Below are 19,075 nucleotides of genomic sequence, written 5' to 3' on the forward strand. Positions count from 1 at the left end.
ACAATGCCCTCAGTCATGTCTATCTGGAACTCTAGTTTTAAATCCAGATACTAGGCCCTTGTCTATACTAGGATTTCCATTGCTGTGTCAGTACAAACCTCAGTGCAGACATAGTCTGCCACTCAACATGCATTAGAATAGCTTACTCTGGTTTGAAATTGTGTCAACATTAAAGTTTTAGACTGGAGTAGGTGCCATAGAGGCTAAGATCGCCATGTAGATAAAGCTTATACTATTTATTTATTATAAGGTTTAGGTTATTTTAAGACCTTTGTTACATGGAAACAACATACAAAATATATTATTCAGTTGGGATGAAATCCATTCCTGCGCTGAGGGTCCACACTTAAATCCCATTTTATATTCCACTCATAATAGAATCAGAGCTGTCACTGACTCCTTTTGAAAATCTCAAGCCTTGTTTTGTGTATTTGTACTGTTAAGTGTTTTATATGAGTAGAGGACACTCCAGCTGGTAGCTCTTCTCTGGGGAGAGGCAACTCTATCATATAAATCTCCATGATCTAATGGTAACAAATGAAGCTTTCACTTACCTAGATGCACTTAAAAAATTTTTTTTAGTCTTCTACTGAAACGAAAAAAAGGAAATGAGAAATGGGGGTGGAGGAGAGAAGAACACTGAGACATTCTCGGACGATATTGAAAAATAGGGCATTGCATTGTCTGGGTTCCAGGACCAGCGTTGAGATTCGTACAGACTAGTGACTGTTTCAAACGGTAAAGGGGGTTGTGCAGTTTGTGAAGTCCCAGCCATGGGACTGCACTGGAGCAAGGAACCACCCTATGGGGGGATCAGGTAAGTGGCTATTTTTTATTGAGGGTATTGCACAGTGTTTTAAAGCCTTTAACCACGGGGATGTGCAACGATCAATAGTGCACTGATTGGCTGATACCCCAGATAAAGCCCCAGCCGGCGCTGCTTACACTTCAGTTTGGCTGGAAACTTTCAGCTTCAGGCTGGATTTTCTCCTCTGCTGTGGCCGCCCCCTAGCTCGTTAAAGGGTTCAGGTTGCCCCCAGATTTTGGGCTACATTCAAAACAAGGACCAGGAACTAGTGGGAGCCGTCGCCCTCTTGTCAATGTCACTCTTCCATTCTTTCCCCTGGTTCGCATTAGTTTCTTTCTTTCCTAGTAACAGCGGCCTCAACTCGGGAGTATTTTCAATTGTTCTTGGACCTGGTAGGGTACTCCCCGCGCCCCCCCGGCTGAGTGGCTAAGGCAGCCCCCTAGCCTGCAGGAGTACTGGCCATGCAGAGCCCTTCAGCGCACCAGCCCTAGTGCCTGGAGAGCCTGGCAGGGGCGGGCAGCCCCGCGCTGTGCCCAGCGGCCGGACGCTCCCTGGAGAGGCTGGCTGGGCGGAGAGCAGCGCCCCGGAGGCCGCGGCCATGCAGTCCCTGAACATCACCCCGGAGCAGTTCGCCCGGCTGCTGCGGGAGAATAACGTGACCCGGGAGCAGTTCATCGCGCTCTACGGGCTGCAGCCGCTGGTCTACGTCCCGGAGCTGCCCGGCCGCACCAAGCTGGCCTTCGTGCTCGTCTGCGTGCTCATCTTCGCCCTGGCGCTCTTCGGCAAACTGCCTGGGTGCTCTACTGGTGACCCGCAGGAAAGCCATGAGGACCGTCACCAACATCTTCATCTGCTCCCTGGCGCTCAGCGACCTGCTCATCGCCTTCTTCTGCGTGCCCGTCACCATGCTCCAGAACATTTCCTCGAACTGGCTGGGGGGTGAGTACGCCCCCCTGCTCCCGCCTCTAGCCGGCCGGGGATCTCTGGATGGAGCCAGCCCCTCCTGCACGGAGAGCCCTGCCTCTGCTCCCTCCTTCCCTCTCATTCCTGGACGGGGCCCCCGGGAATTCGCATCTCTCTTTCCCCCACTCCCTTGCTTGCTGGGCTTGCTCCTGTCCCATCAAGCACACCTGGCTGCAACAGATATCTGGAACAGAGCGGGGGATGCGGGTGGGAAATGACGCTTTGGTCCCACAGGACTAAGGAGGTGGGCTGTATCACCCCGGGAAAATGCTACTATTTGGCACTTCTCATCTTTAAAGCAACTTGCAAATGCCTTTTGCGTAGGGAATGAGTCAACAGGTGACCTGCAGTTTACTTGTAGAGGTGTGTTGGTCCCAGGATATTAGAGAGACAAGGAGGGTGAGGTGATAACTTTTATTGGACTAGCTTCCCTTAGGGAGAGAGATTAGCTTTCCAGTTTATCAGGGCCAGCTCCAGGGGTTTTGCAGCCCTAAGCAGGCAGGGATCTGGATCTGCGGCAATTCAGCGGGAGGTCCTTCGTTCCGAGTGGGAGTGAGGGACCTTCTGCCCAATTGCCCCCGAATAGCTGAACGTGCCACCCTGCTTGCTAAGCTAGTGCCAGGAGCCAGCCCTGCCAGCTTACACAGAGCTCTTCTTCAGGTCTTTTTCTGGAAGATGAGCTTTCTCTCTCTCATCAAAAGGAAGTTGGTCCAGTAAAAGATACTACCTCACCCACCTTGTCTCTCAAAAGGAGGCAGGAATTTATTTAGCTGCCTCCCTTCCTAACTGCTGACACAACACCTGGTTTTTAGGGTTTATATTTTCTTGGGAAATTTGTTTTTCCTTTAGGACACATGGGTAGTTTTGACTAGACAGGGCAGAGTGTAGCAATCTTCTTGTGAAAAGGCAGCCCTTTTTCTTTTCTTTTCTTTTCTTTTCTTTTCTTTTCTTTTCTTTTCTTTTCTTTTCTTTTCTTTTCTTTTCTTTTCTTTTGTACTAGGGGATCTTACAACATTACTTTATAATGCTCCATTGGTATCACTACTAGTGTGAAAGCTCTCCTACTTTCGTAGCTCGAACTGATGCTTCAAACCTTTGAAAGTCTCTTTTCACAACAGATAGCTTTCCTGGTTCACTCTAGAGCTGTTGCTTTTGCCTACTCATTTGTACTCTGTTATTGTATTTTAGGATTAGGGCTCTGAATCTACAAATCTGACCCATTAATCTAAATTTTCAGTGTACTCCTTATTCTGCAGAGTTTCAGGAACTGCTAGATCACATCACCATTGGACTAAATTAACAGATTGTATTCAGCTTGAAACAGCTGTGTCTTGAGATGCTGGTGAAAGTTGCAGTAAACAGAATTTTTGGTGTAGTATGGTGGTGACATGACACATGTATCCTGTAGTTTTTTGTTCCAAGGATACATTCGTGCTGACAAGTGCAAAAGAAGGTCTGAGCCAAAGCTTGTTGAAATCAGTTCCATTGATATGAATAGGCTTCAAATCAGGTCCTTTTTGCCTTTGTTAGCAAAAATGGGTCCTTTGGTTGATTGTATTACAGGATGTCCCATTCATTTGGGACTGGTCAAAGTCACTGACCAGACAGAATGAGGAGAGGAAAAGCCCCTCTTCAAGTCAGCTCATTTATACTTTAGGACAAAGTGTCTTTAGTTTTTAAAGGTGTTTCATAGACTAAATTTCTTTAATAAATGGCTTTCCTTTTGTTTTACATTGATAGATGTACATAGATAACATGATGAATGGGTGAAATAGATAAATGTTCACAAACTGCAGGGCTCTGGAAGTTTTCATGTTACCACCTGAATGTGAAAGTTAAGAGCAGTGTACAAAGGCACTGTCTTTAGGATTTACTTGCCTCTTGTGGGTGAGGGAACACAGGCCAGACTCCTATTGAGTTCAGTGGACATTTAGAGTGTATATTGTTGTCACAACATAGAACTGCAGAGAAACATGAAGTTAAAGAAAAGGACAGGCAGATGCACTAGTGCTACTAAACAACAATTCTGAAGAGAGAGGCTCAATGCTCTCTCTCTGCTCTTTGAATCTTGGCAATTGCAAGTGAAGAAATAAAAGGGGATGTTTCTGCCATGAATGGCAAGCCAGGGATGCTGATTATAATGGAAATGCATGTTGGATTTCAGAGCCTGGGCTCCAACCTGAGCTGCAATGTCTGCACTGCTTTTTAGCCTTATGGCCACAAGCCCTGTAAGCCGGAATCATTTGATCCAGGCTCTGAGTACTCACTGTTGTGTTTTTTTGTTTTGTTTTTGTTGTTTCTTTGCAGTGTAGATATATCTTTAGACTTATTGTTGCAACAACTAACTTTTAGGCCCCCTAATGCCTAGGGGAACCAACAGACCTGAGTTAGGCCCCTAGGCTCCTTATACAATGCATGTGAAGAAGTCCCTAAGAATGGGACTTATAAAAGCCAGCATCATGAATGGGGAGTTACCCAAGATAGCCAGTAGGAATTGCTGAGGAGACGGGTGGGACTTATGTCCAGCCCCTCAAATGGTACTTAGGATAGATAGGGTGACCGGATAGCAAGTGTGAAAAATCAGGACACTTTTTTTGGGGGGGGGGGAGGAGAGAGGAAGAGTATAGTTTCTCTTATATAGGAAAGTCCCTAATACTGGATTGGTCCCAATAATATCAGGACATCTAGTCACCCTCACTTAAGTGGCCTATAGGAGGTTACTCCTGCTGCTTGGGATTCATGGCTGTGAACCCTTTCTTGGAGGTAGAGGCCTAAGTTAGGTCAGTGCCTCTCCTGCCACTTAAGGCATACCAACACCATTTTTCATGAGAACCTTTCTCATAAAAAATAGTGTTGGTGTGTCTTAAATGGCAGCAGAGGCTCTTTCTGTGTGTGTGTGTGTGCGCGCGCGCGCTCATGTAGGGTCACATGCACCCCTGTATTTCTGCCAGGGTTCACACTAGAATGTCAGAACCATCTGGTGAGGACTGCTGCCCTCATTCCCTTTGCCCTGCCCAGGGGCTGCCCTTGGCCCATGTCTTTCCAGAGCTCATCCTTTCTCTCCTCTGCCCCGCAGCTGAAAGCAGACATCCCTCCCTGCTTGTGCAGCACAAAAATGCAGCTAACACCTCCAGGCTGCTGCTGGCCACTGGCATAACCCAGCTGCCTCCTGTCCTCTGGCTGCAGCATGGGCAGGAAGGGGTTAAGGATGGATTGTGCCCTGGCCCCTGGACACCTGCAGGGGTAGTTGGATTCTCTCAGAGTGGAGGAGGAAGTGACACTGAATCCCAGCCCAGGGAGAGTGTGATGAAGGGTCCATCCAGTGCAGCCTGGCTCCTTCCCTTCCCTGCCAGTGGCACCAATGCCATCCTGGGCTGGAGGTGCCTCTTGTCTGGTCTGTACATAGCCAGTAGCATAGATAGGGTGGCCTTCTGCATGTGCCTCTGACTGTGGGGGCTGAGGGTTACAGATAGGGCACAGGGGCATGACCTGCTCTGGACAGCCCAAGCTACCTGCTGAAGGTGGGGGAAGGATGGAGGGGCACAGCCCAAGGAGCAAAGAGCATTACCCTGCAGCCTCCCCCCACTCCACCCTGGGACAGGGACTTGGCAGTGAGGCTGCACCTGACCCTGACACAGTGCAAGGGCCAGGCCTGCCCCAGAAACACCCTGATGCCCTGTGTCCCTGTGCCAGGTGCAGGTGAGCAGGCTCAGCCTGGCAGCAGCATCCAAGTGCAGAGAGACTTAGTGTGGTAGCATCCAGGTGAGGGTAAGAGAGTTCTTTGTGGGGCAATCTGGGTGCGGGTGGCTCAGTGGGAGATCTGGATGCACAGAAGCTCATTGGGGGTTCCATGTGCAGGGGCAATGGGACTCTGCAGGGGATCCAGGTGTAGGTGTTGGGCTCAGTGGGGAGGGTGTCTCGGCAGGCTCATTAGGGTGGTACAGATGCAGGGGAGGTGGGGCTTGTCAGGGTGAAGGTTCAATGGGCCTGCTAACAGGGGAGCCTCAGCTTCTGCCAAGGGATGCCACATGCTGGGCTCCAGATTTCCTCCTACCCCCGCCTTCCCCATCCCATGCCCCTTCCCCACTGCTCCATCTCCTCCTCATCCCATGCCCCTTCCCATTGCTCCATCTCCTTCCCATCTCTTCCCCATTCCATGGCCCTTCCCCACCGCTCGGTCTCCTTTCCATCCCACCCCCCTTCTTTCCTCCCTGCTTCCTCCATTCTCTTCCCTTTCCCTTCCCCTTACCCCCTTGCTTCCCCATCCCCTTTTCTTTCCATCCCATGCCTCTACCCCACAGCCTCCATCTCCTCCCCATCCCACCCCCTTCCTTCCCCTGTGCCTCTTCCCCCTACCCCCATTCCCTTCTCTGGCCATCCCATGCCCCTTCCCCACCTCTCGTCTCCTCTCCAGGCTTTGGGGCAGGGGGGGAAACCACCACCTCCAGCACAAGCTGGTGGAGTGGAGCGGGTTGGGGCTGGGTTCGCTCCTCCACTTCCTGCCACCCCGGTGATTGCAGGGCGGGCCCGACCCCGCACTCATAGGGTGGCGGGAAGTGGAGTGACCCGGCCCCAGCCCGAGTGCACTCTGCTCTGCTCCCCTGACATTAGGGGAAGAGGGGAACCACCCCCCAGCACTCACCCGTGGTGCATCTGGGAGCCAGCGGAGTGGAGTGGGCTGGGGCCGGGGTCGCTGCTCCACTTCCCACCGTCCTGTGAGTGCAGGGTGGGCCTGACCCCTGCTGCAGTCCCCTGGATACGTAGCTCATGGGAGGAGGCTTGGGGGGAAGGAGTGACTAGGGATGGGAAGAAGCGGGGGTGGGCAACGGAGCAGGGGCGGGGGCAGCTTTGTGCCGGGGGATTGGGCTGGAGCAGCAAGTCCAGACACTGGGGCTCCTTCTGACTCTGGGCCTGGCACCATGGTAAACCCAGTACTGAACATCTCTCCAGGGGTCTCAAAGTGCTTTACAAGCTGCAGCATACCACAGGGAGCGGGGTGGAGATTTCTCATTATAGAGAGGGGGAGGCCTAGTATTTAACTTTATGCAGCTGTGCGGGTATGTGTGTTCAGGGGCTGCACCTGCAACCCTGAGAACTGGGCCCAGTTGCCTTGTCCAAGCTCACAGAGTCTATCATGGAGCCAGGAATAGAGCTGGGTGGGTGGGGGGAAGGCTCAGATCCTGTGGCCAAAGGCTGGTGGGACAGGCTGGGAGCTGGCTCTGAGCTGGGATGTGCTGGGAAGCTGTTCTGCATTGCACTGAAGAAAATGGAGTGAGTGACTGTGAGGTCAGGCTGCAGCCCATGGGGCAATATGGCATACGTTGCCCATGCATTGCCTCTGCTGCCAGGTTCCTACCAGAACCTTTAAATTGTGCCCCCCACTATCAACAGTTGTACTTCACCTCTGAGTGGCAATTAGGTACCTAAATCCCTTTGTGAATCTTGTCCAAGGTGAACAAGAGGGGACATGATAGAGGCTACCTGCTCTAGAGAAGATAAATCAGGTACTTCTATTTACCCTTTCTCACAGTACAGAATAAGGAGATGTTCAATGAAATCGAAAGGTAATTGCTTAAAACTGATAAGAGGAAATACTTTTTTCTCATTGCACAATTGTTCTATGGAGTTTGTTGCCAAATGATATCACTAAAGTCATGTGTGGCTCTTTGGCATGCATCTTGTGAAACTTCAGCCTATTTGCACCCATGTTCTGTTCCCCCATGGGGGTCTTTACTATGTGGCTCTTAAATGTTAGAAAGAAGGCAACTCCCCTGCCAGTCTCAAAGTTACACAAAAATTAGGTAAGTCTAATTTTTCAATAATGTCCATTCAATCAAGTCCACCATCACACACATCAAGAGGGGGATCTCACCCACTCCATGAGGCTTGAACTGGTCAGGGTTCCCAGGTGATGGTGGTAGCTCAGGATCTTGAGTGCTGGAGAAAGGCAGGGCCCCCAGCATGATCAATCAGGAGACAATGGAGTCCCAGTGGAACTGATGCATAGTTTGGATCTAAGCATCAGAACACTTACTTGAACATAGGTAGTTTTTTTTGTAGAGAAAATACAGTGGTTCAAGGGAGAACACTAGATTTGTTTGTGGGTAAACTGATGACTCAAGGGTTTCTTTAGGCTAGACAATAGCAAGATCACTCTTGGCTATGGGTAGTGTTTTCTTCCAGGGAGCTCACAATGCAACTAGGTTGCTTCAGTATTTTGGATATCAATCAAGGATTCCTTACTAGAATTGGTCTGATAACTGCTGAGCTGGGTGTGGGCAGGCATAGGTTCATTAACATCTGGAACAGAGATTCCCATGATGCAGTGCTTCTCTGCTTTTTCTGGTCCCAGAGTTCAGTGCGGTTCTCTGTTCTCCATTCTGTATGCAATTGGAGAAGTCTGCCTGTCCCATCTTTCATGCAGATGAGGTAGGGGAGTTGTCTCTGTTCTTCATTTTGTATGCTAATGGAGATGTCTTAATCTTGTCACCCTTGTCAGGAGGGGCCTAGGTTTGTCTCCCATCTGCTCTTCATTGCTTTCTGCAAGTCTTTTCTCTGATGGGTTTTGGTTTAAGCAGAGGCTGCTGGTGGTGGTGGTGTATCAGACAGAGTGAAAAAGGCTGGATACTGTGCCCTGGTTCCCCAAAAACACAGAGATGACTGGTATCAAGGACCTAAGGGATTGATGGGAATAGAGGACTGAACTGAAGATAAGTTTAAAAGAAATTTAAATCGCCAAGTGTCTGTTTTCTCTACAATGCCTGACATGTAGTTTTTTTTTGTGTGTTTTTGTTTTTAAACATTCTACTATGTGCTAAGAAACTGTGGAAGAATTCCCATTTTAACCCATTATGAGAGTACAATTGAATCCTGGCAGAGATGGGAAGGATTCTGCTATTGTCATCTGACATTGCAACATCTTCAACTTGGATTTCAGTTTCACATGGCAGTAGTTGTGGTCTGCAGGAAGCTGAATATTTGCCCACCTTTTGTCATGATGATGTGAAGTGGTCACAGAAAGCTATTAACTCCATAAAATCAGTAACTGGGAACATCTCCATCTCAACCATAGTCACCGTCACTTTGGACCCTCTTCAGGAGTCTTGTAAAGTTGTGCAGCTCTGATGATGGGAGAGTGGATGCCTGCAGTGAGTTTAATTTATACTTTGGAATTGCAAATTCAATCACTTCTAGAAAACCTTTGCTCTTTAAACTAAAAGTACTTTATCAAAGGTAAATTTATCAATTACCTTGACTTGCAAAACATTGTGGGAGATGGATTACAGTTGTGGCGTTGGTGTAAATGATCCCTGGATTCAATTTAAATTATCTGGTGCCTCAACCTGGAAATTTCCAGGAAACAATTTATACATTCAGTCAGCAGCACTGCTATGGGTACCCACATGGCCCCACAATATGCCAACATTTTTATGGCTGACTTAGAACAACGTTTCCTCAGCTCTTGTCACCAAGCACGCCTACTCTACTTGTGCTACAGTGATGAAATCTTCATCATCTGGACCTATGGAAAGTAGACCCTTGAGGAATTCCACGTGGATTTCAACAATTTCCACCCCACCGTCAACCTCAGCCTGGACCAGTCCACAGAAGAGATCCACTTCCTGGACACTACAGTACAAATAAGTGATGGTCACATAAACACCATCCTAGACTGGAAACCTGCTGACCGCTATACTTACTCACATGTCTCCAGCTTTCACCCAGACCATATCACATGATCCATTGTCTACAGCCAAGTCCTTAGATACAACCGCATTTGCTCCAATACCTCAGACAGAGACAAATACCTACAGGATTTCTGTCAGGCATTCTTACAACTACAGTACCCACCTGGGGAAGTGAAGAAACAGATTGACAGAGCCAGAAGGGTCCCAGAAGCCATCTACTATGGGACAGGCCCAACAAAGAAAGTAACAGAACATCACTAGCCATCACCTACAGCCCCCAACTAAAACATCTCCAGCGCAGCAAGGATCTACAACCTATCCTGAAGGACGATCCCTCACTCTCACAGACCTTGGGAGACAGACCAGTCCTCGCTTACAGACAGCCCCCAACCTGAAGCAAATACTCACCAGCAACTACACAACAGAAACACTAACCCAGGAACCAACCCCTGCAACAAACCCTGCTGCCAACTCTGTCCACATATCTATTCAAGTAACAATATCATAGGATCTAACCACATCAGCCACACCATCGGGGCTTGTTCACCTGTACATCTACCAATATGACATATGCTGTCATGTGCCAGCAATGCCCTTCTTCCATGTACATTGGCCAAACCTGACAGTCTCTATGCAAAGAATAAATGGACACTAATCGGACATCTCAGATTGGAACATTCAAAAGCCAGTAGGAGAGCACTTCAATCTCCCTGGACATTCAATAACAGATTTAAAAGATGCCATTCTTTGACAAAAAAACTTCAAAACAGACTTCAATGAGAAACTGCAGAACTGGAATTAATTTGCAAACTTGACACCATCAAATTAGGCCTGAATAAAGACACTGAGTGGCTGGGTCACTACAAAAAATAATTTCCCCTCTGATACTCACACCTGCTTGTCAACTGCTGGGAATGACCACATCCACCCTAAATGAATTGACCTTCTTAGCACTGACCCCCCACTTGGTAAGGTAACTTTCATCTTTTCATGTGCTATATATTTATACTTGCTTACTGTATTTTCTACTCCATGAATATGATGAAGTGGGTTATAGCCCACAAAAGCTTATGCCCAAATAAATTTGTTAGTCTCTAAGGTGCCACAGGGACTACTTGTTTTTTTTTTTGTTTTTTTTTTGATACAGACTAACACGGCTACCCTCTGAAACCTGTCATCATACAGTAACTCAGTACATTACCTCCTCCCACATTATCTAGTCAAAGTCCTCTGCACACTTAGCGAAGTAGAAGGAAAGGGGTGATTTACATTGGTCTTGTTTGTGATGTTGTATTATATCTGAACAAAACAAAGATGAGTTCAGGTTCAACTCTATTATAAAGAGGATCCTCCTGTTTCCCCCCAATAGGGGAAAATTCCACAAGACTTACTCCTGTACGAAATTGCTTAGGAACCCTCAGCAGTATCTTTCTGCTACTGCCCGGGGGAGTTGGTGGATGGAAAATTGCTTTAAATACTGTGGCATGGTGGCACTGGCAAGGGTGAAAGAGGCCTGGTTGTGCTGGAGTTGGTACCCTGCAGGCTTTCTCTCAGCATTTCCCCTCTCCCAGTCAAGATAGTCTCCTCACTACAGATGCCAGGGACTCCGGGAGTGACACTGCTCCTCTGCCATGGACCTTAGGACTTGTTTACATGGGAAGTTGGTATTCCTGATCACCATCTTGTGTGGATGCTCTTATTCCAGAATAAGATGTCCACACAGGGCATTAATCAGGAGTAACTACTCAACTTTAAATTTGGATTAAGATTAGATGTGAATTTACTTTATAGACAAGCTTTTAGAGAGAAACAAGTTATTGGAGAGAGACTCCCTAGGAGTTTCGACTGGCCTGATAGCATGAAAAGGCTGGAATGACACCAGAGTTATACTTAGTAGCCAGGTCTGTGTTTAGGGTGGCTACCGGATGCTTTCTGCTCTTTGGTTTGACAGTTTGCATTAGACAGTATGCCGTCCCATTTGCAGCAATTGTACAATCACAATACAATACCGCTCCCCCACCCTCTTTTTTGGTACAGTAATGCAAAGAGATTTCCCCCACAGTGCTGGCATCATTAGCAGAGATGCATGCCTATGTACAGGACATTAGAAACTTCTCTATGCTTGGTAGTGGAATGTTCCCTAAAATTGGACTTGGCACTGAATATTTTTCCATCTCCCTCCCTTCCTTTTTTTTCAGTTAACTGGACCTACTCTATTGACAGTATTAGAAAGTGCAGTGTTAGACTTCATAAATAGACAATAGGAATTTGGCTAGCTGAAAAACCTCAAAGTAAAGAGGAAGTTGATATGACTTCCAAATTAGGCAATTGTTTGTATGCAGCTTAAAGTAAAGACATGGACACAAATGCATCTCCTCCCCTACCCTAGTAGAAAAATATTGTAGTTTATATTGTCCTTATTCTAGAATGAGGATAATCTATAATCTGCTCTGTTCTGTTAAATGCAAGGTGATTTCATGGGCATTTGTACTAGTGAACTCATGTAGTATCATTCACCCTTTCTGTATACCAGAGTTGACTGGTATTTTCAGATGCTTGTTTCTGATTGAAAGCATGCAAAAACTTTCATATAAGGATGGATTAAAAATATTGTGACCATTACATTTAGAGAGGAGATTAATCAAATAAGGGATGTGTGCACAAGATCAAATTATACAAAATAATGAATGGCAAAGAGAAGGAAATAACATGCTTTAGTTTATCCTTTCTCAGAATACAGGAATAAAAGAACATCTGATAAAACTGAAAGGCAGCAAATTAAAAATTTACAAATGGAAACTATTTTTCGACTCTGATACAAGGCATTGAGGTAAAGAGTTTAGTAGAATTCAAAAAAGAATTAGACACATACATTAGATAGGGTAACTTTAGATTTTTAGATTAACTGTAACAAATAGGAATATGAGCAATTTAGGGTGTAAGCCAACCTCAAACTGACCAAGCTTGAGAAGAAACTGTGTTCTTATGTCACAGTTGACCATGGTGCAGTTTCTTGCATCATCTTTGAGTGACCATATAGTGTGGGACTAGATGAAGCACTGATCTGATCAAGTATATTCCAAATCTGATCTGAGCTAACATTCCTATGACTGACATGTTAGATCAGACATGGGTAGGAATCTACACGATCTATTCCTGGGGGGGTTCTGTGCCAAAAAATCAAAATTCTGCAGACTTTATTTGTCAAAATAATGCAATATAATCACATCAGTTTCAATTGTTTTGATAATTTATTTAAACTACAATACAGAAAAAAGTCACAATAACTATTCAGCATTTCCTAAATACATGAAAGTTAAGTTACAAACACTTGGTAACTAATACCCTGCATTCCAGTTATAATCCTAGATTTTTATTTAAATTACATTACAGAACATCAAACAGCAAAAAATCAAAATAAAAAATCATTTTAAATTGCTCAGACTTTCACACATTAAAGTTATACAGTTTTGCTAGTCATTACCCTGGATCTGGCTGAGTACTTGGAGAAGTGCTAGGTTCTGATTGTCCTTTTTTTTTTAATTTTTCTTTTAATGGGCAAGTACAATAAATCCTGAGCTGTAATCTAACCCCATTGTGCCACTTTGGCATAAGGAAAAAAGTGAGAAAGCACATAGATCTTCCTACATCACTCTGGCAGTGTAGGGGCCTTAAAACTTTCACAGGTTTTATGCTCCTGGGGGAACTGACTGATAATGGAAACAGTTAACTAACAGTAGGAACATTAACAATATTACTACTAGGCAGGCTGCTACATTTCTGCCTCAGATAATGAGATCAATTAACCATTAACAGCAATTTTAACAACCTTACTACACAGTCAGGCTGATACATTTCTGCCTCTAGCCTGGCTTGTGCATAATGTGGCAAATTGCCGGTACTGTTATGCTGGGTCTCGCGCTCTCTCTTCTTAGGGGAAGGTTCAGGGCGCCATTGCTTGCCTCTGAACCGGTATTTTAATTACCCTACTAGTGTCCTTGAGGAGGGGAGTGGAGAGGCAGGGACCTGGGCCCGCCCTCTTCTCCAGGTCCCAACCTAGGGGCCCTGAGGTTGGTGGTGAACCACTTGAATTAGCGGTTCCTTCCCCTGGGCTACTTCCCTCTCCTGCCCTTCAGCTTATGAAGGGGCTTCTTGCCCTCCTTCTACACAAGCCAGGTGCCCCTTACCTAGGGTTTCTTTTGGATTTCTCAGCCCATTGCAGCACTCCTCCAAACTTTCCTTTTGTCTCTTTAAAACTGCTCTCTGCTCCAACTCCCACACTGTCTGACTGAAGCACGGGTTTTTATCACATGACTGGCTTCAGGTGCTGTAGTTAATCTATAGCAAACCTTCTTCTCCTTGCAGGGACTAAGGCTCCCTGCTAACACTCTCCTGCTGCCCTCTGGCCATGCTGTATCACAGTACTTTAAAAAAAATTCAGTGTAATCTGCAGGCACTGTGTTTTTTGGAATCCAAAAAATGCTATTTTATAAAACTGAGCTTCAATATATTCAGTTCCCAGACGCTGCGTAGAAACAACAGAGTGAAAAGAGTGCACCAACAACAGTAAGTTAAAATGTTAAATTGCTTTTTGTTGAAAAATTGCAAGTCAGATTTGCCTGTGGGGAGGGGGCAGAGCTTACAGACATAGCTTTCTCTGTTCCTGGTACTCCCCATTCTGGAAGACATCACAGTTCTAGAGATTGCAGAATGGCAAAGGGACATTTTATTGCAAGCTGCCCTGTGGTCATGTATGCCACAGAGGTTTTCAGATCTATGATGACTGAACAACACAAATATGAGTGGAGGGGGCTGGTGACCTACAGAGCCTGGAAAGTATGCACTTCCCCAGAATGTGAGTACCTGTCTGGAGTTCCTTCTATGGGCTATCAGCTATTTGTGGCTATCAGCACCCAGAATTGGGCCAAAATTTATGGGGAAACTGATAGGATGCTGTATTGGTGTCCACTTGGATTATTAAAGCAGCAAAGAATCCTGTGGCACCTTATAGACTAACAGACGTTTTGGAGCATGAGCTTTCGTGGGTGAATACCCACTTCCTCAGATGCACTTGGATTATTGTCTCCCTAAGGATCCTGATGCAGGCTGCTCTGAACACATCTATCCAGTGACTACATGCAAACACACATGATAATATGGATTCTCAAAGAATTACGTAGGCATTCCCTCTCCCTACCCCAAAAGGCACATTTCTGGACTACATTCACCCCCCCAGCTATACTTTGGACATTGATTCCATCACCTATGGACTTCATTTAACCTCTCCCCCTGCCTCCCAGACAGCACTTACGTGCCGCTCATTACATTGTGGCATGGCCAATTTGTATAGCATGGCATCCTAAAAGAGAAGGCAACATAACATAACATCTTTTAACACTTCAGCTCCTCTTCATAAGAATGTGGGAGTTTTTTGTAAAAAGTTAATTTTAAGTGCTTGTTTGACTGTTTGTTCTTCCAGTCTCCATTTGAATTCCACATCTTGGGGGGGGAAAGGGGGAACGGAGGGGGAGGTGCTAGCATGCAGTCTGGCATTAGTGAATACACAGTGCTGCCCATGGCTTGTAATAAATTTTGCACTGAGCCCGTCATAAACCAGAAATCCCTCCCATGCATATAATAACAATAAACATGGAGTCAGAAACTTACCAAGCTGACGGGCTATTTTTGTTTCTTGTGTTTCTGCTGCCAGTTCCACAGCAGGCTACTCCTCTGTGAAATCATGAAAAAGGTTCTCTGAGTAGGGACCCAGGACATGCTGCACTTGCTCCATCTGCAAAACCTCCTTGGGCACCCACGTGAGCACCAGAGTCATTTCAACAGCTTGATCCAGCATTTGACAGCCCAGTTCCCCTCCAATGCTATCCTGGATTCTAGAATCAGAAGGTTACTGTCCCAGCTGTCATGAATCACTGGTGGGTCAGTGCTTGGCTCAGTACCCAGCCCCTGGTCAAACTCCTCCTAAAATAGGCAGGGGGATGAGGAGTTCTCAGAGGTGCAGTTTTCATCCCTGGCTTTCCAGTCATCACTCTTGAGCAACTTAATCCACTCCCTGCACTGGCCACCAGCCCAATGAATCTCCAACTCTGCCAGGTTCTTCATTATTTCCTTGTATACACGGTCATTCCTGGAACTCTTATTGAAGTTGAACTGTTTGATCACCTCACACCAGAGATTAACCAAAATCTGACTGTGTTCTGATGACAACTACCAGTGCACTTGGCAAAGGACTTCTTTGTGGCAGTGGCTATTACAAATGCTGGAGAAGATTCACTCAGCTTGCAGTTCAGCTGTGAGAATAAAAAGAAAGGGTTAAACACTGAGCAGCTTACTTGAACCAGAAGCTAGACCTAAGCCCCAGCAGGGTTTACAAACTAGACATTCTCCCATCTGTGTTGCCTTTAGGACCTAATTTGGTAAACATGATCCAAGCACATCTAACCTCACACAAAGAAACTGGCAATGCCCTCTTATAACTTTTAACCCAGGTTCAAGGGCGTGGGAAACCCAGGTTCAATTCAGTCCTCTATCTGATATGAAGTAGTGACATGAACTTGGATCTCGCGCTTCCCAATAGACTGTCCTAACCACTGGAGTATTCTGAGTTGGGTGTCTCTTGTTGAAGCTGTATATAAATAAATGTTACATTCCAGGGTGCAACCCAGACCAATGCGGGACTGTGTCACCATCTGCTCTATAACCTGGGGTGCCTCACAATGCTGTTGTTGTTGTAGCTCCAAGCTGGGCCACTCACAAACAGCCTGCCAGTATGCAAGTCACAGTCCGAGTGTCTATGTAGAGCTGCAGCCCTGATCCAGCAACTCTGACCCCAGCAGCCTGTCAGCAACATACCAGCCACACTCTGGCTACCAGCAGCCTTGGTTACTACCTACAGCATGACCCCAACACACTCCCAGTCCCAAATGTTCCACAGAAACATGGTCTGCACTCTCTAGCCCTCTCCTGGACAGATCAGATATTAGAGGTCTATTGCCACTGTAAGGGGTCAATATCCATCAGTTTGCTACCTGAAAAGCAGCTACCAAACAGCTCAGTTTAAAACACAAACACTGGATTAATTCTTATTTAAAAAAATAAAACAAGTTTATTTAACTACTAAACAGATATACTTGTTCTCACTTAAAATCTAAGACATGAAAGTCAGAAATAGCTACAAGAGAAATAAAGATAAAACGCTTTCTAGTAGCTAAAACTTAAGAAACCAGACTTGGTTCAAGGTAAGACTCTTGCCATATGATCCCAGCAACAGGGCTGACCAAATTCTCATGTCAGAATCTCACACAAAGTCCAAAAGCTGGTTCCTTTGTCTTAGGTGAAAGAGAGAGAATGCCTGGTTTGTTTCCCCGCTCCCTTTTATAGTCCAGCCATCCTTTGAAATGCATTTTCCTGAGGGTTACCCCTTGCTCAAGTTCCTTCTCATTGTGAGGTCAGAGACATGGAGTCTCATGGTGAGAGAGGTTCCATGTTGTTGTTTGTTAAAATGCAGGTCAATCTGTTTCTGTCCTCTTCCTTTGCCCAAGAATTGTCAGTTGATTCATGATTGGCAATCAGCTTTGATGACACTTGGTTAGAGGTGTCATCTTGCCCTTTGTCTTTGAGAAACAAGTTTACTCCCCTCCCCAGACTTGTCTGGTAAACACATTTCAGTCATAATTTCAGCTTATGTTCATAACTTTATATATAATGTTGCTACACACATTTTGCTATGATATTATTGACCATTGAGTTATTGGTTATCAAATGATACCTTACAATGCATATTTTTCACAAGGATAACTACAATAGTATGTGGGGTGTGAATACAGGGGTGTGTTTGTTAACAATAAATAGTCATTGGGCCAATGAGAGTGTGAGAATAATTCTACGCCCAGGGGTTAAATACTCTCCTAAGAAGTGAGAGACCCAAGTTCAAATCCCTCCTTTGCAACGGGGAGGGGAAAGAAGGAACCAATCTTGAGGCACTTGCTTCCTGGGTGAGTGCTCTAATCACTTCGGTTAAAGGCAAAAAGAGGAGTACCTCCATTATTTTTAAGGACAGTCTTGGCTTAGATACCTAACTCCAGGAGAGAGTTCCTGGCTGTGAATCCTGAGTGCAGATAGGTACCTTCTTCTAACTGGGAGTTTGCACTTAGGCCCAGCTCCTCAAAGATATTTAGGTTCCTAACTTCCAGGAGTTGGGTGCTAAAACCTCTTGTGGGGCAGAGCTTAGACCACACCCTTCTCCTCACCATTTCTTACTGGCTAATTTAGACGGCTCTACTCAGCATGCTCGCTTTTGTGAATCCTGTTCCTCAGCAACTAACTCTCACTGTCTATTCTATAGGGAGCCTGGGGGCCTAAATCAGGGTTGTGAATTCCACTAGGCAGTAGGATCCCTGACAGGTAGGTGGTACAACTCCTTGCAAAGCCTAAGTCTTCCTGGTGAATTCCAGTTTCAGGGTCATCAAAAGGCCTATGAAGTTGGAAATAAATAGATCACATTTTTAAAAAGTCATAGTTTGAGTGTAATTAAAATAAGAGGAAAAAATAGTACTGCTGTGTCAGATGCAGCATGTCATACTTCACATTTGTCAAGCTATGCTTTTCGTGTGTTTGTTTGTATTCAGGTTATGGAAGGCAGAAGAATCTTAAAGGAAAGCATGCTGCTGTTGCTGATGCACAGCTTATGCACAGCACAGAGTAAGTTCTTTCCTCAAATGTGATGATTACATGTTGGTGTTTTGGGAGTTAAGATTAATGTCATTCAAGTCCTTTTCTGAATTCATCAGCTGACAGTTTTATCAATTTGCGCTTCCCAGCACGATACCAGCCACCTAAAATACTACTTGCTGCTAATGTTTTTTTGATGGACAAGATGGCAGAGGGGGATTAGCAATGGGCTGGGGAGTCTTTTGCTTCCAGGTCCTAATCTAGCCTGGATCAGTACAAAAGCTGTTACCCCCTGGTGACTGTTAAATGATATATGCAGTGCATTTGGAGAATTCAGTCTAGTTATTAGTAAAGAGGGGTCATGGGCCTAATCCAAATCCTATTGCAGTTAATGGCTCCCTTTGAGCTCAGTGGACTTTAGATCAATCCTCATATCAAAAGTGGTATTGTTACCTGTGCTGTCAGAGAGGCTAGTAATTGAACTGGCTTAGAAATCAAACCACCACCTCATGGAGCCCAGATCAGGCTTGAGGCACATAGCAGAGTACTGTGGGAAAGCCTGTGCTGCTGCAATGTGTATGCAGAGAGAGACTTGTTCCAACAGCTATACCAATCTGGCAGCCTTCACAAGCTTTTTAAAATGTTCACTTACCGGCAAACAAGAGTCTGCTTGTACTTATAACCCTATATTTGTATGTGTATATTGGTCAAAGTGTCCCCCTTACAGAGAGACAGAAGACACAGGGTGACTGTTGAAGAGACTGAAGATCAACATGTAAAAGACTGTGGGGAAGAAGTGAGTTTCAAGTGTGGTTATGAAAGGGGTATTCAGTAGCAGATCATTTTATCCCACCTCTCTGGTTTAGGGAAACAGAGAGGTGTCAAGGATCGGGGTAGCCATGTTAGTCTGTATCCACAAAAACAACAA

General features: G+C 45.7%; 1 protein-coding gene across 1 annotated transcript in view; it reads left to right on the plus strand.

Annotated features, from left to right (window-relative positions):
* The first annotated feature begins 1,406 nt into the window (after nt 1-1,406).
* The window catches only part of QRFPR (pyroglutamylated RFamide peptide receptor), a 45,846-nt gene continuing 28,177 nt past the window's right edge, over nt 1,407-19,075 (plus strand). The window contains 2 exon segments of the mRNA XM_030565583.1: nt 1,407-1,592; nt 1,594-1,747. Of these exon segments, the coding sequence (XP_030421443.1) occupies nt 1,407-1,592; nt 1,594-1,747 (340 nt within the window).

Source organism: Gopherus evgoodei, chromosome 5, assembly GCF_007399415.2.
Source record: "Gopherus evgoodei ecotype Sinaloan lineage chromosome 5, rGopEvg1_v1.p, whole genome shotgun sequence".
Classification (NCBI taxonomy): Eukaryota; Metazoa; Chordata; order Testudines; family Testudinidae; genus Gopherus; species Gopherus evgoodei.